Here is a 20,415-nt window from a genome sequence, read left to right on the forward strand (position 1 = left end):
AAGTGGTGTGCGATCCTGGCTCACTGCAACCTCCGCCTCCCAGGTTTAAGTGATTCTCCTGTCTCAGCCTCCCGAGTAGCTGGGACTACAGGCACACGCCACCATAGCCAGCTAATTTATTTATTTATTTATTTTTTCTTTAAGACGGAGTCTTGCTCTGTCGCCAGGTTGGAGTGCAGTGGCGTGATCTCGGCTCACTGCAACCTCCGCCTCCCGGGTTCAAGTGATTCTCCTGCCTCAGCCTCCCAAGTAGCTGGGATTACAGGTGCCTGCCACCATGCCTGGCTAATTTTTGTATTTTTAGTAGAGACAGGATTTCACCTTGTTAGCCAGGCTGGTCTCAAATTCCCGACCTTAGTTGATCTGCCTGCCTCAGCCTCCTAAAGTGCTAGGATTACGGGCGTGAGCCATCGCGCCCAGTCAAATGATTCTTTTTAAATAACAGATATACAACTCAGCCTCCCGAGTAGCTGAGACTACAGGTACGCGCCACCACACCAGGCTAATTTTTTTTATTTTTTAGTAGAGACAGGGTTTCACTATGTTGGCCAGGATGGTCTTGATCTCCTGACCTTGTGATCTGCCTGCCTTGGCCTCCCAAAGTGCTGGGATTACAGGCATAAGCCACCGCGCCCAGCCTGAGTGACTTTATTCTTTCACCCTACTTGTCACCAAATCCTCCTCAATTCTGCTCCCTAAATGGTTTTTTTCTTTCTTTCTTTTATTATTATTATACTTTAAGTTCTAGGGTACATGTGCACAACGTGCAGGTTTGTTACATATGTATACATGAACTATGTTGGTGTGCTGCACCCATTAACTGGTCATTTACATTGGGTATATCCCCTAATGCTATCCCTACCCCAGGTTCTTTTTATTATAATTTTTGCTGCACACACCACCTTTGGGATATTTATTTATTTTTATTTTTTGTAGAGATGGGGCCATGTTGCCCAGGCTGGTCTCGAACTCCTGAGCTCAAGTGATCTTCCTTCCTTGACCTCCCAAAGTGTTGGGATTACAGGCATGACTCACTGCACCTGGCCAACTGATTATTTTATTTTATTTTTGAGACACTCTTGCTCTGTTGCCCAGGCTGGAGTGCAGTGGCACGATCTCGGCTCACTATAACCTTCGCCTCCTGGGCTCAAGTGATTCTCCTGCCTCAGCCTCCCAAGTAGCTGGGATAACAGATGCCTGCCACCATGCCTGGCTAATTTTTGTATTTTTAGTAGAGACGGGGTTTCACCATGTTGGCCAGGCTGGTTTCAAACTCCCGACCTTAGTTGATGTGGCCGCCTCAGCCTCCCAAGGTGATAGGATTACAGGCGTGAGCCATTGCGCCCGGTCAAATGATTCTTTTTAAATAATAGATATACGACTGGGCGTGGTGGCTCACGCCTGTAATCCCAGCACTTTGGGAGGTCGGGGCTGGAGGATCACCTGAGATAGGGAGTTCGAGACCAGCCTGACCAACATGGAGAAATCCCATCTCTACTAAAAATACAAAATTAGCTGGGCGTGGTGGCACATGCCTGTAATCCCAGCTACTTGGGAGGCTGAGGCAGGAGAATTGCTTGAACCTGGGAGGTGGAGGTTGTGGTGAGCCGAGATGGTGCCGTTGCATTCCAGCCTGGGGGACAAAAGCGAAACTCCATCCCCGCCCCAAAACAAACAAACAAACAAACAAACAAAAACCAACCAGATATATAGGCTGGGCATGGTGGCTCACACCTGTAATCCCAGCACTTTGGGAGGCTGAGGCAGGCGGATCACTTAAGATCAGGAGTTCAAGACCAGCCTGGCCAACATGGTAAAACCCCATCTCTACTAAAAATACAAAAAATTAGACAGGCATGGTGGCACGCACCTGTAATCCCAGGTACTCAGGAGGCTGAGGAAGGAGAATCGCTTGAACCCAGGAGGCGGAGGCTGCAGTGAGCCGAGATTGCACCACTAAACTCCAGCCTGGGTGACGAGTGAGACTCCGTCTCAAAAACATATATATATAGAGAGAGAGTACATATTTTGGGGGGTACCTTGTAAGATTTTCATGCTTGTATATCTAAATGGTTCATGAATCTCATGCCCTCATTCCAATCCCATGAACACAGACACAGCTTGGTCTAGGCACTAGTTTCTCTTTTTTTTTTTTCTGAGATGGAGTCTTGCTCTGTCACCCAGGCTAGAGTGCAGTGGCACGATCTTGGCTCACTACAACCTCTGCCTCCCTGGTTCAAGTAATTCTCCTGCCTCAGCCTCCCAAGTAGCTGAGATTACAGGCGCCCGCCACCATACCCGGCTAATTTTTTGTATTTTTAGTAGACATGGGGTTTCGCCATGTTGGCCAGGCTGGTCTCGAACTCCTGACCTCATGATCCACCCGCCTCGGCCTCCCAACGTGTTGGGATTACAGGCATGAGCCACCGCGCCTGGCTGGCACTAGTTTTTCTTGAACCCTTTCCAACAATCTCCTAACTGCCTCTACCTTTGCTTTTCCCAAGCCCCCAAACCAGGCTCCACATGGTGGCCATATGATATATCTAAAGCTCTGACATGCCCATGTCACCACTCTGCTTAACACCCTCCAAAGGCTTCCTCATGATGCAGTCCAGGCCTGTGAGATGAACCATCTAGAAGACTCTAGATCAGATCCCTGTTGACCTGTCCACAGCCTTAACTACCCTCCATCACCCGTTCACTCCTTTTGCTCTGACCACGGTGAGCCTCTCATTCATCCTGAAAGTGCCATGTGCTTACAAAACTCTGTACCCCTGAGCACTCCAGGAAGGGGAGGAGAGGCCTGAGCACTTACCCTTCACAGTCCCTCCTCAGTTACACCTGCCCCAAGTTCTTCCTTCCTTCTCTGCAATCCTCTGAGCGCCCCACCATTGGGACGTAAATTCCTGCCTCCCAGTCACTTGCTCTTCCACAGTAGGGATTACAGTAGCAGGGGCACCTACCAGTTACTGAACCCTGACCACACACTGGGTAACTGTGCTGACACTTTATAAGCATATTACTGAACGCTCAAATACAACCATCCTACCTTGACCATTTCAGAGATGCAAAAACTGAGGCCCAGTGAGGCTAAATGAATTTCACAAGGAAATCAGTTTGTTAATGGAAGAGACAGGATTGATCTCAAGTCATACCCTTAGGGCCTATTACCTATACTTCATGTTTTTTGGCCCTTGGATTCAGCACAAGAGTTGCAACATTCACTAAAACACAAGACAAGATCCCTGCATATGGATCACCCTTCAAATCCTCTATCAGGAGCGTGGAGGAGAGACTAGCTCTGGTTAGTGTGATGTCAGAAAGCCTATGTGTGCCAACCTGCAGAAGGGGTTGTGATAATTAGAAGAACAGCTGGGTTAACAGGCAAAGAATTAAAGAGTGCTGGTGTAGAGGGCTGCTTCTTGCTATGTGAATACCTGTGGGAACAAGGCCCAGGTCATGTTCTGGGAATGGTGTGGAGCATACTGAGAGCCGTGCTGCATCCAGCTCCCTGTCCAGGGCCAGCTGCCTACCTGTATGATCTCCTTGAGCTCTTCCACAGCCTTCTCCTCCAGCTCCCTGATCTGAGTCATGGCTTCGTTAAAGCTGGACATCTGGGAAGACAGTTCCTCCTCTTCCTTGGATAACTGAGAGGGCCAAAAAGAAAGACAATTGTGTGACCCAGGTGCCGCCTCAGCAGGCCACACTTCTGTCTTGCTTGGCCCCATCCTGGTCCTTACATTGCCTGGAATCAGCGCCCCGTTAGAGCAGGCTTCCATCTCTTCTGTTTCCATTTGAATCAACTGCTCTCCACTGGGCCCACTGTGGGGGCTCAGCTCCTTGACCCTGAGGAAACAAGGAGGTCTCAGATCCACAGCACCCCCTTGGTACTCACCAGAGGAATGCGGCACCGCCCAGGCTTCGAGGCTTGAGGCTCCAAGGGGATGGAATGGCAACCTTGCCTTCAGCCAAGGAGAGAGAAAACTAAAGCTGGACTGGAAAAGCCCCTCACCCAGCTGACTCTCCAGCAGGGCCCGGAGAGGATTGGGACAGACCTAGCATCATGGCGGAACTCCCAAGCCTCAGGTTCAGAGTCACAGAGGAGTATACAGTAGGCCCTGAGGCCCCAGAGCCTCCTCCCCTCTCATCACTGCCCTTCCCTTGCCCAGTCCTGTTCCGCATCCCACCTAGCTGTAGGTACTAGTACCTGTCTGCATATCTCAGGGTGTTTAAAGTATATTCACAGGAGCTTATGCCTGGTGAGATCGTGGCAATCTGCAAAAGAGGGGTGGGTGATTAAAGGCTGAGAGGCGCGGTGGGGATGCTACATAGCCTGTCCCCGAGGGGCCTCCAGTCAGGGTGTTTCTTCAAGCTTCGGAGACCCACATGGTATTGGTGGGAGGAGTCATTTAGCACCGCGCTGTGCTAGGACACTTGCCCCATGGGCATTGCAAATTAAGGTGCCTCAGACATTGGTTTCCTGCTTTCAAAGACACGTCTAATTATCTTTTGCTTCATTATTCCTTCACTGAGATAGTCTTGCTACCAAGGTCCTATCTTTTTCTTTTTTCTTCTTTTTTTTTTTTTTTGAGACGGAGTCTCACTCTGTCGCCCAGACCAGAGTGCAGTGGCGCGATCTCAGCTCACTGCAAGCTCTGCCTCCCAGGTTCACGCCATTCTCCTGCCTCAGCCTCCCGAGTAGCTGGGACTACAGGCACCTGCCACCACACCTGGCTAATTTTTTTTAATTTTTTAATAGAGATGGGGTTTCACCATGTTAGCCAGGATGATCTCTATCTCCTGACCTTGTGATCTACCTGCCTCGGCCTCCCAAAGTGCTGGGATTATAGGCGTGAGCCACCGCGCCCAGCCCAAGGTCCTATCTTAAAGCTCTGTGGCTTCTGCTGGAAACTTCAGTTCCCTTAGGCCAAAGGATAATGCCTTAGGTAGAGCTTAGTCAGAAAATCCCACCTTCCTCGTGAAAGGACTCCTACCCAAAGGGTAGGGGAGAATATTCTCTTGAGGGGAAGGATGGCAGATCTCACATACAGGGGTTTGGGGATAAAACAGGAAAGAGGAAGTCATTCAAGGACACAGCCTTATGATCCAGGCTATTTCTATTTTCTAGGCTGGGAGCCAGTGAACCTGAGGGAGGCCATGGAAAAGACAAGGACTTCCCTCTCCTGCTGACCCAAAGGCCCATCTTCCGAATTCTGGAACCCCCTTTTCATCAGGTAATGCAGGAATGACCTCTCCCAAACCAAGAGCTGCACCTACACATCTTAAAGGGAATAGATCCTTTCCTCCACGCTTGGTTAGGCCACAAGGAGTCTGGTGCATTAAAGCAGGGTCTGGAAGCCCAGTCACGGTACAGCCTGGAAACCCAGGCAGCCAGCAGTGCTGAGCTTCCAGCCCAGGGACAGGACTAAGTGTCTCCGTGGAAAGCAACTCTGTCTCCTCCTGTACCATCACCTTCAAAGTGACCCTACTCACCATGCAAGTCCTAGAGTTCTCCCCAATGAAGGAGTCCCTCAGCACCTGTGTCAGCTTGCTCTCACGGAACGGGGTGTGAGCCTTGTTGTGTCCCAGGGCCCTGATGCACTCCTGTGGGGGGCAGCAGGAACAACTGAGGTCCCTTCTTTCCTTGCACTGATCCCTCCCCATCCCTTCCCAGCAGCTCTCCCGGCCAACCAGCTCTAGCTGCCCCACTACCTTCAGGGCTAAGAGACTCTTGTTGATTTCTGCGCCCTCCATGCGGGTCTGCCGGTCAGCACTGGAAGTGTCCGCGCCTCGCTCATTCCCTGCCAGATCTACCAAAGAGAACTTGCCATGCATTCTCCCTTTAGCTCGAAGAATAATTTGGAAGCACGCGTGGGAGCGGGAGGAATTGGAGTTGGCAAATGTCTGCCCAGAGGTTCTGTGGTAAAGAAAGGTTATGAGATTCTGTGGTCACCAGCCCCCATGGCACCCAAGTCCACAGAAGTTCTCTAGGAAGGGAGGGACACAGGTTAGGAGGCGAAGAAGTCCTGTTTTCCTGTCCCAGGCTTCCATCTTGCCCTCCCTGGGTAGCAATTCTCCCTCCAGCTCTGGACCTAATACATTTTCCTGGCAGCCAAATTAGTACTGGATTCTGGACTAGGGCCTTTGTCAGACCTGGAGCCCTAGAAGGACACGGGGAAGGATAAATTCCCTCTGCTAAAGGGCCCAAAGGGAAGGGGGAAGCTGTCATGAACCACCTGCCAGAACTTGAGGACCCTGTAGAGGGCAGCCCCCTCCCTGGGCCTCTATAGCTGCCTAGCGCCCCACTGTACCAATGTCTACAGCCCTAGTGGAAAAGTGCTCCCCTAATTCTGTGCAGAGGGGGTATGAACCCATTACTTCCAGCCCAGAACAGACCCAGAGCTCCCGACTTCCACCACAAAGGGAGGGAAGAGCAAGGAGAACCCAAAGAAGCCAGGAAGCATGCCTTTGGGGTAACACTTTGACTTGTTTTTATTTTTATTTTTTTGAGACAGGATCTTGCTCTGCCATGCAGACTGGAGTGCAGTGGTGCGATCACAGCTCACTGCAACCTCTAACTCCTGGCCTGAAGTGATCCTCCTGCTTCATTTTCCCAAACTGCTGAGATTATAGGTGTGAGCCACTGTGCCTGACCTGACTTGGTTCTGATAAGCCTTTGGCCCTGGGGTCATATGTCTTATTGAGACCCCGTAAAGCAGAGGCCTTCGCAGCCCTTACCAAACTGGGCAAAGCAGCACTCTGTGTAAACAGAAATGTGCTCAGAGCTAGACTTTACTCATAAACCAGACATGAGAAGGTCGCTCCTTCCCCTCACCAGGACTCTCACCTGCAGGCGCTGCCCATGTCGATCATCTTGATGACATCATCAGCAGAGTTAACCAGATGCTCCTGCAGCCCCACCACTTGCACCTGTTGCTTGCCGTCCTCCAGCACGCGCAGCTTGGCCTTCTTGTTGAGCAGGTCAAACAGCTGTGCCAGGCAGGGGGAATGAGGCTAAGGCCACTGGGCACCCGGCACCCCACCCGACTGCTTCCTCCTACTAGCCTGCCCAGCTCAGACAAGAGCCAGCAGCAGGAAAGGCAGAGAATATGAGCTGGCGGATGTCAGCCTAGCAGAGGTCAATATACTTGGGATCTGAGCCGAACTGCCTCAGTTTGCTGTGACTCTGGTAACTTACTAGCTGTGTGAGCCTGGGCAAGTTAATAACCACTCTAGCCTTGCATCTCATCTGTAAAGCTGAGACAGGTAGTGCTTAGAATAGTGCATAGCTCCTAATATCTTATTATTATTATTATTATTTTGAGACGGAGTTTCGCTCGTATCGCCCAGGCTGGAGTGCAATGGTGTGATCACGGCTCACTGCAACCTCTGCCTCCTGGATTCAAGCGATTCTCCTGCCTCAGACTCCCGAGTAGCTGGGATTACAGGTGCCCCTAACCATGCCCAGCTAATTTTTTGTGTGTTTTTAGTAGAGATGGGGTTTCACCATGTTAGCCAGGCTGGTCTCAAACTCCTGACCTCAGGTGACCTGCCCGCCTGGCCTCCCAAAGTGCTGGGATTACAGGCGTGAGCCATCACGCCTGGCCCCTAATATCTTATTAATGATAAATATTAGCTATTTTTATTATCTAGATCCCACTCTAGGGAAAGCAACTCTGCAGAAGCACACAGTGAATACAGTGAGGGGTGGAAGACATATATGGTGGTGCGGGCAGGGAAAGAATGAATATGAGACTGAATGTGCACAATCGGGGAAGAAGGGATGAAGAAGGTCGGCTGAGGGAGGTCAGGACACACACAGGCAAACCTTGCACCTGAAAGGGCACCCTGAGGAGCATTCTTGCCATACTTGTTGAACTTAGGTGCCATCTCACCATCAGATTAAACCACCTACATGTGTATGCCAGGGCAGGGTGGCCCATCAGTGGCTTGACAGCTAATAGGTTTTTGGCCTCAACTTCTAGCCAGCTTCAAGGTTTTAAAAAGTGCTGGGCCCCAACAGTGTAAACAAGGGGCTTCCTGCCAGCTACCTTCCCATTGTAGATCTCGAAGAATGTCACATAGACTTCCAGGCCCAACTTCCGGTAGCAGGGTTGATTCTTCAGGAGGAAGACGTCCCGGGCTGAGGGAGAGAACTTTGCTAAGCAAACAACCTGCCTTTTGGTGCCCAACCCTGAAGCAGCAGTACACAGTACTTACAGGCCATGGCATAGATCCCTTTGGATGCATTCTGGGCTTTCCCAGAGAGGTCTCCACCCATAGTCTGCAAAGGGAAGGGGTAGAAGACCATGGAAAAGGGCTGTTGGCCTAGAGCAGAGCACTACTGGCTCCTTCACCACAGTGGGCCACAACAAAGCCAGAAGGCTGGACCTAAAGCCCCTCCCTGCATCTGACATGGCAAGGCTATCTGGTGATGGGGCATCTGTAACAAGGGGCCTTTCTTAACAAACTCATTGTCTCCCTTTATAGGGAGCCAGGAGTGCACAATGGAAAGGCTCTTTCCCCGCCAGGCCTCAATACTCACATGTGTCTTGCCACTTCCTGTCTGGCCATATGCAAAACAAGTTGCTTTTCCACCTTCAAAGATTGTCTGTACCAGTGGCCTTGCTGTGAACCTAGAAGAGGGGTAGAGTATTTGTATCTGTTCCCAAACTGTGCTCCCTGGAACATGTCCTGCCACCCTTCCACTGCAGAGTTCTAGGGTCGATTCCTCCTTCTAAAAATAGCACTCCTCTCCTGCCTCAGTGGTCCCACCTGACCCCAACCCCACTTTACAAATCTGAAATACTCCTAGCAAACTGGCAGTGGGATGGGTGTTGGGGGATCACTGGGCTGACTACCCAGAAGCAAGCTGATGGCCCATACTCTAAGCCATCTGACCTTTCCTCTGACCCTGGAGACACAGCATGAAAGCCTAAGCTCAGCATCCAGCTTCCAGCAGAAGAGACACTACTGGCTGGGCACAGTGGCTCACGCCTGTAATCCCAGCACTTTGGGAGGCCGAAGTGTGTGGATCACCTGAGCTCAGGAGTTTGAGACCAGCCTGACCAACATGGTGAAACTGTCTCTAATAAAAATACAAAAAATTAGCCAGGTGTGGTGGCACGTGCCCGTAATCCCAGCTACTTGAGAGGCTGGGGCAGGAGAATTGCTTGAACCCGGGAGGTGGGGGTTGCAGTGAGCTGAGATCTCGCCACTGCACTCCAGCCTGGGCAACAGACTGACTGAGACTCCGTCTCAAAAAACAAATAAATAAAAATAAATAAAATAAGTAAATATCCCTATGAGGGTACTGGGTGCTGTATTAGAAAGAGCAGATCTGGGGCCAGGTGCAGTGGCTCACACCTTTAATCCCAGCACTTTGGGAGGCCAAGGCGAGCGGATCACCTGAGGTCAGGAGTTTGAGACCAGCCTGACCAACAGGGCGAAACCCTGTTTCTACTAAAAATACAAAATTAGCCAGGTGTGATGGCAGGCGCCTGTAATCCCAGCTACGTGGGAGGCTGAGGCAAGAGAATCGCTGGAACCTGGGAGGCAGAGGTTGCAGTGAGCCGAGATTGTGCCCCTGCATTCCAGTCTGGGCAACAAGAGCAAAACTCCGTCTCAAAAAAAAAAAAAAAAAAAAAAGCAGATAGAGCAGATCTGGAGTTCCCCAAATCTGTAAACCCCAGTGGGCAATGGTGTGGCTGCATAAGGCACAGGAAGAACCCCTGGAGCCTGGCCAGCCCTGCCTCAGCACGTAACGGGTGATACCTCATTCAGTATCCACTCAAGGATGGGCCACTAAGCTGCCAAAGGGTGTGACCAAAGAAAACACAAGAAGCGAGGAAGAGCCTCAGAATTCAGCACGTCTGTGAGTAGTGTTACCACGATGTCCCACAAAAAAAGGGGATGGAAGGGCACAAGGAGGGAAAAATGGATGCAAGGGACTAACCTGTAGACAACTTCATTCGAAGCTGTTTCATCAAATGCAAAGTCAAAGCAGAATGCTTGGTTCTCCAGATACTTTGTTAAGTCCACTTTCAACTTGGGTTCATGTACCAAGAGGAGACACTTGCTAGGAATGGAAATCACATCAATTTCTTTCTTGGCCAATTCTGCAGAAGGAGAGTATTTCAGGGGGTGCTCCCTGGAAACAGAAGGCCCGTTAGTCAGTCTGAAGCCTCTTCCTGACTGAACAGGACTTACCTTGCTTATTCAGTGGGCGTTTCCTAACACAGACACATATTCTGTGCTCTTCGATCTGCAAGCAGATGAGAGGAGGCAACCAACAGCAAAGGGTCAGAGCAATTTCAAAAGCGAGCTTGTCCAGAACTCCCACCCCTTCCAATCCCATGTCTGGCCCAGTCAGAGGCCAAGATCTAACACTAGGACCCCTGCATCCTCCATTAGATACTCCAGAGCACAAGAAGAGAGCACTGGATTTTGTTCCCATTTTTCTCACTCTGCTGCCTACAAGAGTTTCAGCACACTTTCATGATTCTTACTAATGCAGGAATCTAGCCAACCTATGGTATGGGGGTGGAACCCAGTTTATAAAGATCAGACCCCTCCCATGTGGGCCTCACTAGCTTCAGCCCACCAAAGGATATTAAAAAATAACCTCGGCTGGGCATGGTGGCTCACGCCTGTAATCCCAGCACTTTGGGAGGCTGAGGTGGGCAGATCACGAGGTCAGGAGTTCGACACCAGCCTGACCAACATGGTAAAACCCCATCTCTACTAAAAATACAAAAATTACCTAGGCGTGGTGGCACATGCCTGTAATCCCAGCTACTGGGGAGGCTGAGGCAGGAGAATCACTTGAACCTGGGAGGTGGAGGCTGCAGTGAGCCGAGACCATGCCATTGCACTCCAGCCTGGGCGACAGAGCGAGACTCTGTCTCAAAAAAAAGTAAAATAAAATAACCTCAGCCAGGCACAGTGGCTTACACCTATAATCCCAGCACTTTGGGAAGTCAAGGTAGGCAGATTGCTTGAACCCAGAAGTTCCAGATTGGCCTGGGCAACATGGTGAAACCCTGTCTCTACCAAAAATACAAAAAATCAGCAGGGTGCGGTGGAATGTATCTATGGTCCCAGCTACCTGGGAGGATGAGGTGGGGAGGATCACTCAAGCCCAGGGAAGTGGAGGTTGCAGTGATCCAAGATCGTACCACTGCACTCCAGCCTGGGTGACAGAGTGAGACCCCATCTCAAAAAAAAAAAACAAAAAAACCCTCAAAGGTGAGTAAAGATTCCTGCATGCCCTCATTCCTGTAAAGAGAAGTTTTCTGTCTCTCAATTGTACACTTAAGAAAGGGAAGTTCTTTGGATGTACTTACAGGATCAGTCATAGTAAGTGGATGACATTCCAAAGTAGCCCGAAATTCTTTAATCATTCGGGCAAATTCCCAGTTTGGAAAACTACTGTCATACTCCTGGTTTGAGACGAGAGTGAAAAAGGGCAGACTGTTAAGATATAAGTGCTCTCAGACCCCTATGCGGCAGCAGCAACAGCTCTTTGCTCACCACCCTTCATAGTTGTCAAAGTCCCCGCCCTGGCTCTGGGTTGAGAAGCCAGGTACAAAGCACTGGGGAAGAGATTGGCAGAGGGGCCTAAGCATACGCCAAAGCACGCTAGGAACTGGGACTAGGGCCAGTTCCACATTTTAGGAGGCACAGCAGCAGACCGGGCTTCCCAGAAGCAATGAACCCAAATAAGGGGACTGTACTGCAGTCCCTGCCCTCCAAATACGTACAACTTGGGGGAGGATAGGAGAGAGCAGACCAATTGTGCCCTGCAGCCCCTCTGGCCATCATGCCACGTGAGCATGTGATGGGCTTGCTTACTAGACAATCAGCATGAAATGTTCCTCATCTGAGGGCCTTCAGAAACATTTCTGAATTATGTGTTCTCTGAATCCTGATAAACCAGTTAAATTTCCTGGATATCAGAATTGGAGCGTCAGAGGCCAGGCGCAACAGCTCATGCCTACAATCCCAGCACTTTGGAAGGCCAAGCATTCCAGACCAGCCTGGGCAAAATAGCGAAACTCTGTCTCTACTAAAAATACAAAAAATTAGTGGCACATGCCTGTAATCCCAGCTACTTGGGAGGCTGAGGCACAAGAATCACTTGAACCCAGAGGTGGAGGTTGCAGTGAGCCGAGATCACACCACTGCACTCCAGCCAGGGCAACAGAGCAAAAAAAAAAAAAAAAAAAAAAAAAAGAATTGGGGCCTCAAGAACTGGAGCTTCAGAAATGCTGGGGCCCAACTGTATCTCTGTTGCCCGTAGAGTTTCGGTTAAGGACACCTGTCCAAAAACCCTTACCCTAGTCTCCCAAGAAAGGTACCTGAGCTCTCTTCATTCTCATTTCAGAGTTCTGGGCCTTCTTCTCTTCTCGCTTGTTCTTCATTTTTTCCACTTCCTTCACAAGACATGATTTCCTCCGAACTATGAAAACATAAAAAAAAAAAAAGAAAAAAAAAGGAAGCCCACTCTGTTACCAGTTTAAGCCAGCCTACTCTTCTCTGGCTATTTACTGAGTACTGGGCCTTTCTCAGGGAGAGGCCTTCTCTAGATCCTTACTCTTAAATCACTATATGCAAAAAGAAGTAATAGATGTGACTCTCGGGATGGACAAGTCCACAAAGTAGTGGCCTGGCCAATATGAAGTCAAATAGTGATAACTGCACTCCAGTTCTAACTCAAGCTCTTCCTATGCATCTTGGCTTTCTCAACAACCACAGAGGTGAAACAGTTCTTGTTTTGTCTTGATAATGAAAGACTGATTCCATGGCCAGAGGAAAACATGCCCCCACGTGACAAACAGGGCTTGAACTCAGGTGCCAAGGTAGGCCAGGTTTAGGACAGGATGTAAACTATCTGTGCCTCACTAGAAGCAGAACAGCAGACAGCTCAGTGTGCCTACCTGAGTTCACAGGGTTTGCAGAAGAGCTACCTCGGATGGAATGGACTTGCTCTTCCATCTCCTCGCTGACCATCCTCAATGGTATTTCAGCCACTGCAGGGCAGGAAGGCCTAGGGGGGGCAGCTGTAGGGGAACAAGAGTCACTGGAGAAGCAGGCAAGTATACCACAGGCATCTCACCTGAGCCCATGGCCCTGGTTATGGGTGGGGAGAGCGACCTGCCTGCTCGGCAAGGCTTACAGTATGTGCAGAGCTTGTGCTTTTCCCTTCACCTCAGCCCACACTCTCACCCTTTCTGCAAGGGCTGGCTCCTGGGGTCAAAATATCTTAAAGGGTACGTGAACAGTTCAGTATGGGCTTTGACATGAAGGGAAAAGCCTCTGAGGGCGTGAACTCTTTAGACTTCACCCAAGCATGGGTTCTCAGGCCAGGCCAGGTCTGGTCTTAGGGACAAAAGCCAGGCCTTTCTGACTTCTCTCAAGCCTCAGGAACCCAGGTGGTTAACAGGAGCAAAGACTGAAAATCTAGGGTGACAGGGAACTGGGGCAATAACTAACCAGATTGATTCAATACAGAAAGGTCCAATCCACAACACCTCATTACTTCCCATACGTGGTCATGACCCATTCATTTACCTTCATCGTACTAGAGCTGAATTTGATATATGTAAAGTATAATGGTTGTGTGTCTTACACAATTTGCATCTAATTTATATAATCTATTAAGGACTGACAATTCACATTAAAAATTTTTATTTATATTTACTAATTTTCCACACCTCATCTGACTCACTTAAAAAATTTTAAAATTCAATTTATAGCCGGGCACGGTGGCTCACGCCTGTAATCCCAGCACTTTGGGAGGCCGAGGCGGGCGGATCACGAGGTCAGGAGATCAAGACCATCCTGGCTAACACAGTGAAACCCCGTCTCTACTAAAAATACAAAAAATTAGCCGGGCGCGGTGGCGGGCGCCTGTAGTCCCAGCTACTTGCAGGCTGAGGGAGAATGGCGTGAACCCGGGAGGCAGAGCTTGCAGTGAGCCGAGATCGCAGCACTGCACTCCAGCTTGGGCGACAGAGCGAGACTCTGTCTCAAAAAAAAAAAAAAAAAAAAATTCAATTTAATATAGGCCGGGCGCGGCGGCTCAAGCCTGTAATCCCAGCACTTTGGGAGGCCGAGGTGGGCGGATCACGAGGTCAGGAGATCGAGACCATCCTGGCTAACACTGTGAAACCCTGTCTCTACTAAAAAAATACAAAAAAGTTAGCCGGGCATGGTGGCAGGCGCCTGTAGTCCCAGCTACTCGGGAGGCTGAGGCAGGAGAATGGCATGAACCCAGGAGGTGGAGCTTGCAGTGAGCCGAGATTGCGCCACTGCACTCCAGCCTGGGTGACAGAGCAAGACTCTGTCTCAAAAAAAAAAAAAAAAAAAAAAAAAAAAATTTTAATTTATATAAAGTACAAAAAGGGCCAGGCGCAGTGCTCACACCTGTAATCCCAGTACTTTGGGAGTCCAAGGCAGGCAGATCACGAGGTCAGGAGTTTGAGATCAGCCTGGCCAATATGGTGAAACCCTGTCTCTACTAAAAATACAAAAATTAGCCAGGTGTGGTGGTGTGCACCTGTAGTCCTAGCTACTCGGGAGGCTGAGCCAAGAGAATGGCTTGAACCGGGGAGGCAGAGGTTGCAGTGAGCTGAGATCACACCACAGCACTCCAGCCTGGGCGACACAGCGAGACTCCATCTCAAAAAAAAAAAAAAAAAAAAAAAAAAAGGTATAAAAAGAGGGCCGGGTGCAGTAGCTCACGCCTGTAATCCCAGAACTTTTGAGAGGCCAAGGCGGGTGGATCACATGAGGTCAGGAGTTCGAGACCAGCCTGACCAACATGGAGAAACCCCATCTCTACTAGAAAGACAAAATTAGCCTGGCATGGTGGCACATGCCTGTAATCTCACCTACTCGGGAGGCTGAGGCAGAAGAATCAATTGAACCCGGGAGGCAGAGATTGAGGTTAGCCAAGATAGCGCCATTGCCCTCCAGCCTGGGCAACGAGCAAAATTCCGTCTCAAAAAAAAAAGTACAAAAAGAGGGCTGGGCGAGGTGGCTCACGCCTGTAATCCCAGAACTTTGGGAAGCCAAGGTGGGCGGATCACTTGAGGCCAGGAGTTCAAGACCAGCCTGGCCAACATGGCGATACCCCACCCCTACTAAAAATACAAAAATTAGCCAGGCGTGGTGGCACATGCCTGTAATCCCAGCCACCCAGGAGGCTGAGGTGGGAGAACTGGTTGAACCTAGGAGGCGGAAGTTGCAGTAAGCCAAGATCACGCCATTGCACTCCAGCCTGGGTGACAAGAGTGAGACTCTGTCTCAATAAATAAATAAATAAATAAATAATAAAATACAGAAAGAAAAAAAGCTAATTAATGCTATTAGAAGTCAGGATTATGGGTACCCTTGGGGGAATTAGGAGCTGCAAATATGCCCAACAGGGACTTTTGAAGTTCTGGTAATGCTCTGATCATGTTAGTTACATGAGTGTGTTCTGTTTATGAAAATTCACTGAACTATATACTCAATGCTCTGTGTACTTAGACCTTAGACTCCTCAACTATCTCAGAGGGCTTCTGCCTAGTCTTTCACCTCTTCCGAAAGACTGATTCCATGGCCACAGGAAAACATGCCATGTGACAAACAGGGCTTGAACTCAGGTGATTTGAAGTACTGGTAATGCTCTGATCATGTTAGTTACATGAGTGTGTTCTGTTTATGAAAATTCACTGAACTATATACTCAATGCTCTGTGTACTTAGACCTTAGACTCCTCAACTATCTCAGAGGGCTTCTGCCTAGTCTTTCACCTCTTCCGAAAGACTGATTCCATGGCCACAGGAAAACATGCCCCCATGTGACAAACAGGGCTTGAACTCAGGTGATTTGAAGTACTGGTAATGCTCTGATCATGTTAGTTACATGAGTGTGTTCAGTTTACAAAAATTCACAGAACTAAATACTCAATGCTATGTGTTCATGTCTGTGTGTATGTGTGTGTAATGTTTCAATTAAGTTTTTTAAAAAAAGAGATGATTTCCAAATAAGAAAGCCGTGTTGGTAGGGCAGGAGCAGACCAGTTCTGAAGCTGGGGGAATGGATGAATCTCAGGATATTCTAGCACAGGGACCAAGCAATGTGCTCCAGGGCCTCAAACATGGTGGGTGGGGGCACATTCGTTACTCACGAGGAACTGAAAACTGCTTGCGGGAGTTTGCAGCTGCAGGCAGCTCCACCTCCATGTCATTCTCCTGAGCCGTGACGCGAAGCTCTGAGACAGTGGACATGCGAGTGGAGCGGCTTCGAAGACCTGGAGAACCGAGAGCAGTAGCCAGTCAGTGCTGCACGATCTGGAGGGTGGTCAGGGGCAAATCTCCAAGTTTCTGTACAAGGTGAAATAGGTCCCAGCCACCAGGAAAGGGGCTCACCAACTTCCCATATTCCTTAGAAAGGAAAAATTAGAAAGACCAAGTACCAGTAACCCCAAAACCTCTTTGTCCACATTGTGCAAATCTAGGAGCTCCCGAGGGCAAGGATATCTCCCACAAAGAGCGGCTGTCTTGAGTAAGTACAGGAACCTATAGCTATCCTGAAAACATTTCTGGAGAGAGAGAGACCTAATCTAAGTCCTTGAGAAAAAGTATTATGAATCTTCTTTCACCATGTTGGCCAGCATGGTCTCGATCTCTTGACCTTGTGATCCACCCGCCTCGGCCTCCCAAAGTGCTGGGATTACAGGTGTGAACCACCGTGCCCAGCCCATCTTTTTTGAGAGACAGAGTCTCACACTGCCACCCAGGCTGGAGTGCAGTGGCATGATCTTGGCTCACTGCAACCTCTGCCAAAACCAACTTCTACCCAGTTTCTGAGTATTATAAGTTCAGGCTGATGGCTATATATAATCCATGTTTTGAATTTTTACAATCGTCCTATTTCCCTAATGATTTTATTTTATTTTTTATTTTTATAATAAGATTGAGTCTTGCTATATTGCCCAGGCTGGTCTCAAACTCCTAGGTTCAAGCCATCTTCCTGCCTCAACATCCCAAAGCACTGGGCTTACAGGTGTGAACCATCACATCTAGCCCCAAATGATCTGTAATTTTTTTCTTTGTTTTTTTGAGACCGAGTCTCACTCTGTCGCCCAGGCTGGAGTACAGTGGCATGATCTCGGCTCACTGCAACCTCCGCCCCCCCGGGCTCAAACGATTCTCCTGCCTCAGCTTCCTGAGTAGCTGGGATTACAGGCACCCGCCACCACTCCTGGCTAATTTTTGTATTTTTAGTAGAGACAGGGGTTTCACCATGTTGGCCAGGCTAGTCTTGAACTCCTGACCTCAGGTGATCCACCCGCCTTGGCCTCCTAAAATGCTGGGATTACAGGTGTGAGCCACCACACCCGGCCAGTTTTTTGTATTTTTAATAGAGACAGGGTTTCACCATGTTGACCAGGCTGGCTTGGAACTCCTGACCTCAGGTGATCTGCCCACCTTGGCCCCCCAAAGTGCTGGGATTACAGGCATGAGCTACTGCTCAGGGCCTTAAAGATTTTTTTTTCCATTAAAATGAGCTGTGTAGCTGGGCATGGTGGTGCGTGCCTGTAGTCCCAACACTTTGGGAGGCTGAGGCAGGAGGACTGCTTGAAGCTAGGAGTTCAAGACCAGCTTAGGCAACAAAGCGAGACTCCATCCTAAAGAAAAAAAGCTATTGGCTGGGCATGGTGGCTCACGCCTGCAATCCTAGCACTTTGGGAGGCTGAAGCAGGAGGATCACTTGAGGCCAGGAGTTTGAGACCAGCCCAGGCAACATAGTGAGACCTTGTCTCTACAAAAAAAAAAAAAAAAAATTAGCCAGGTGTGATGGGGCACACCTGTAGTCCCAGCTACATGGGAGGCTGAGGTGGGAGGATTGCCTGAGCCCAAGAGTTCAAGGCTACAGTGAGCTACGATCATATCATGGTATTCCAGCATGGACAACCAAGTGAGACCCTGCCTTTGAAAAACAAAACAAAACAAAACAAAACAAAAAAAAGCTGGGGCAATATCCTTTGAGGACATGAACACGGAATGGGACTGCCGCGAGTCCCAACTCTCCTGCATGACCTTACGGTACACCCAGCAACAAAGGGCCAGCACCACAACAGTCAGGCCCAAGCTTGCAATGGCACCACCTTCCACTCAGGGCCCCCAGAACCTGAAGCTCCAGCCAAGTATTCTGTGAGTCCCTGAGGTAGCTGGATCATTTCAGGGCAATGATGACCCCTAGACCTGGAGAGCTGTGCAGGTCACCAGCCTTCAAGGTACAATTGGCTTTAAGCTGGATCTTTTGGGAAGCTTACCCCCTAGAGTCACAGTCTATCATGTTGTCAAAGTAGGTTTTCACAGACTACTTCTGCAGAGAGACTCCCAACATCCTAGATGACGAGGCAATGCTGTTATTCTCTCCAGCCCCAGCCATCCCTCTCTATAGCGCCACCAACTGTACTTCTAAACAACCCACAGGCCTAGTGTCTCCCGTTTTCAAAATCTCTTTCCAAGGCATATTGTTCCCCTGAGGGGGCTGAGCCCTGAGGGAAGAAAAAAGGCCTACCAATGGCTGATTCCCACTCTCCTCAGCATCAGGCTCTGGATTCTACAGAAAAGGTTTCTAGGCCAGGCAGCAAATTTCCTAAATGCACCAGGTCTCTTAAAGGTTGGCCTGATAGCTGTAGATTGGATTCTTCCTCATAGAGAAAGATGCTTGGAACACAGGTAGGACTCAACCCACATAGAAACCACCTGCAAAAGAGGAGCTTCCACAACTCTGAGTCCTAGAAACATAATTCCTGACACAAATTCCATGATAGTAAGCTAGTAGAAATCCACTTACTTTCTTTTGGAGCAGGAATTTTGGAGTTGACGGATCTCCGTTTTTGTTTCTGAAAAACAAATCAAATTGTCACAATATATGGCTCTTATCAATTCTCAAGGGCCTATCCTGGGCCCATGTACTATGCTAAAATGCCAGACAATCAATCAGCAAAGAGTCAATAAGCAAAGTGAATTCTCTGGGGCACTGGTTGCAGCCAGATGACAGGCACCTACCTGGATTGTTACATTTTCCTGCAAGGGCAGATTGTCCTTCGGATGTAAGGGAAGAAGCTGTAAGAGTTCTGGGTTTATTGCAGCCACATCATCAAAATCAATCTGCAAGGAGCAAGTAAAAGTTTCAATGAAACAACATTGTTCAATCCAAATACATTTTTTCTTTTTTTTTTTTTTTTGAGACAGAGTATCGCTCTGTCGCCCAGGCTGGAGGGCAGTGGTGCGATCTCGGTTCAATGCAACCTCTGCCTCCTGGGTCCAAGCAATTCTCCTGCCTCAGCCTCCTGAGTAGCTGGGACTACAGGCATGCGCCACCACGCCCAGCTAATTTTTGTATTTTCAGTAGAGACAGGGTTTCACCATGTTGGCCAGGATGGTCTCAAACTCCTGGCCTCAGGTGATCTCCCCACCTCGGCCTCCTAAAGTGCTGGGATTACAGGTGTGAGCCACTGTGCCTGGCCCCCCCGAGGCTGAGGCTGGAGAATTGCTGGAATCCAGGAGGCGGAGGTTGCATTGAGCTGAGATTGAGCCACTGCCCTCCAGCCTGGGCAACAGAGCAAGACTCTGTCTCAAAAAACAAAAAACAAACAAACAAACAAAAAAACAACATAGAAAAAATTAAATTTCTATAGACAGTGGTACCCCTAAATTCAAACTTTACCAACTTTAAGTTCCACTAAGTATGAATAGCTATAAAACAAATAGTTACTCCTTAATAATGGTTTACCATCTAGATGGATATGGGTTTCTGATTTCCAAGCCAATGGTAGACGTCAGTGATGAGAATGAGGTGAAGAGGAGGGCAGACAGGCAGGCAAACAGTCAGGTACTCCACAGCAGATCTAGGCCACTTGGCTCCCCTGCTGATCTGCTGGGCAGTGAGGTCCTGCTGGGCACAGCCCCCCAAGCACCTCTTGATGGCTGACACGGAGGAGGAAACAAGTTCTAACTGTCTGGTGAGAGTCAAATGGGGGCCCTTTAGGATCTTATGGGCAGGGGCAAGTTCCTGACAGCTGCTACCTAACCCTAAGACCACCTACATTTTCTTCTGGGCCCAGAAACTTCCCCAGTTACGGCTTCCTGCCCATGCCTTACCTATTTCCTGTTGATGCCTGCAATGAGGTCACAATTCTAAGTTTACATCATCAGAGGCCTGCAATTCTCCAGGAACAACTCAAACTTCACCAGGATAGCTTTACAACAGGTTCAGACATATTAAATTTGTCCCAAGTTTGTTATTTGTATTTCAAAATGTGACAGAGCTGAAGCATGTACTCTAGGGTGAGGGCTTTACTGCCTAGAGGTGAAACCTGCAGGACTGGGCGCGGTGGCTCATGCCTGT

At 49.2% G+C, this 20,415-nt stretch overlaps 1 protein-coding gene across 5 annotated transcripts in view; it reads right to left on the bottom strand.

The window, feature by feature from the left end:
- Window positions 1–20,415, bottom strand: part of KIF2C (kinesin family member 2C) — a 35,079-nt gene that overhangs the window by 1,556 nt on the left and 13,108 nt on the right. For 2 of the 5 annotated variants that reach the window (XM_003812801.7, XM_034963499.3), the window contains exons 3-19: window positions 19,074–19,175; window positions 18,859–18,907; window positions 16,178–16,300; window positions 12,939–13,061; window positions 12,360–12,460; window positions 11,346–11,441; window positions 10,210–10,264; window positions 9,956–10,118; window positions 8,546–8,636; window positions 8,221–8,284; window positions 8,052–8,143; window positions 6,848–6,990; window positions 5,713–5,917; window positions 5,494–5,604; window positions 4,208–4,275; window positions 3,741–3,846; window positions 3,534–3,647 (exon numbers count right to left, since the gene is read on the bottom strand). In XM_003812801.7, the coding sequence (XP_003812849.1) occupies window positions 3,534–3,647; window positions 3,741–3,846; window positions 4,208–4,275; window positions 5,494–5,604; window positions 5,713–5,917; window positions 6,848–6,990; window positions 8,052–8,143; window positions 8,221–8,284; window positions 8,546–8,636; window positions 9,956–10,118; window positions 10,210–10,264; window positions 11,346–11,441; window positions 12,360–12,460; window positions 12,939–13,061; window positions 16,178–16,300; window positions 18,859–18,907; window positions 19,074–19,175 (1,806 nt within the window). Of the gene's footprint in view, window positions 1–3,533; window positions 3,648–3,740; window positions 3,847–4,207; window positions 4,276–5,493; window positions 5,605–5,712; window positions 5,918–6,847; window positions 6,991–8,051; window positions 8,144–8,220; window positions 8,285–8,545; window positions 8,637–9,955; window positions 10,119–10,209; window positions 10,265–11,345; window positions 11,442–12,359; window positions 12,461–12,938; window positions 13,062–16,177; window positions 16,301–18,858; window positions 18,908–19,073; window positions 19,176–19,800; window positions 20,198–20,415 lie in introns of those variants that run through there. The other 3 variants (XM_003812802.6, XM_055093872.3, XM_008965272.6) reach the window with 3 other exon arrangements.

Source organism: Pan paniscus, chromosome 1, assembly GCF_029289425.2.
Source record: "Pan paniscus chromosome 1, NHGRI_mPanPan1-v2.0_pri, whole genome shotgun sequence".
In the NCBI taxonomy this organism is placed as follows: Eukaryota; Metazoa; Chordata; class Mammalia; order Primates; family Hominidae; genus Pan; species Pan paniscus.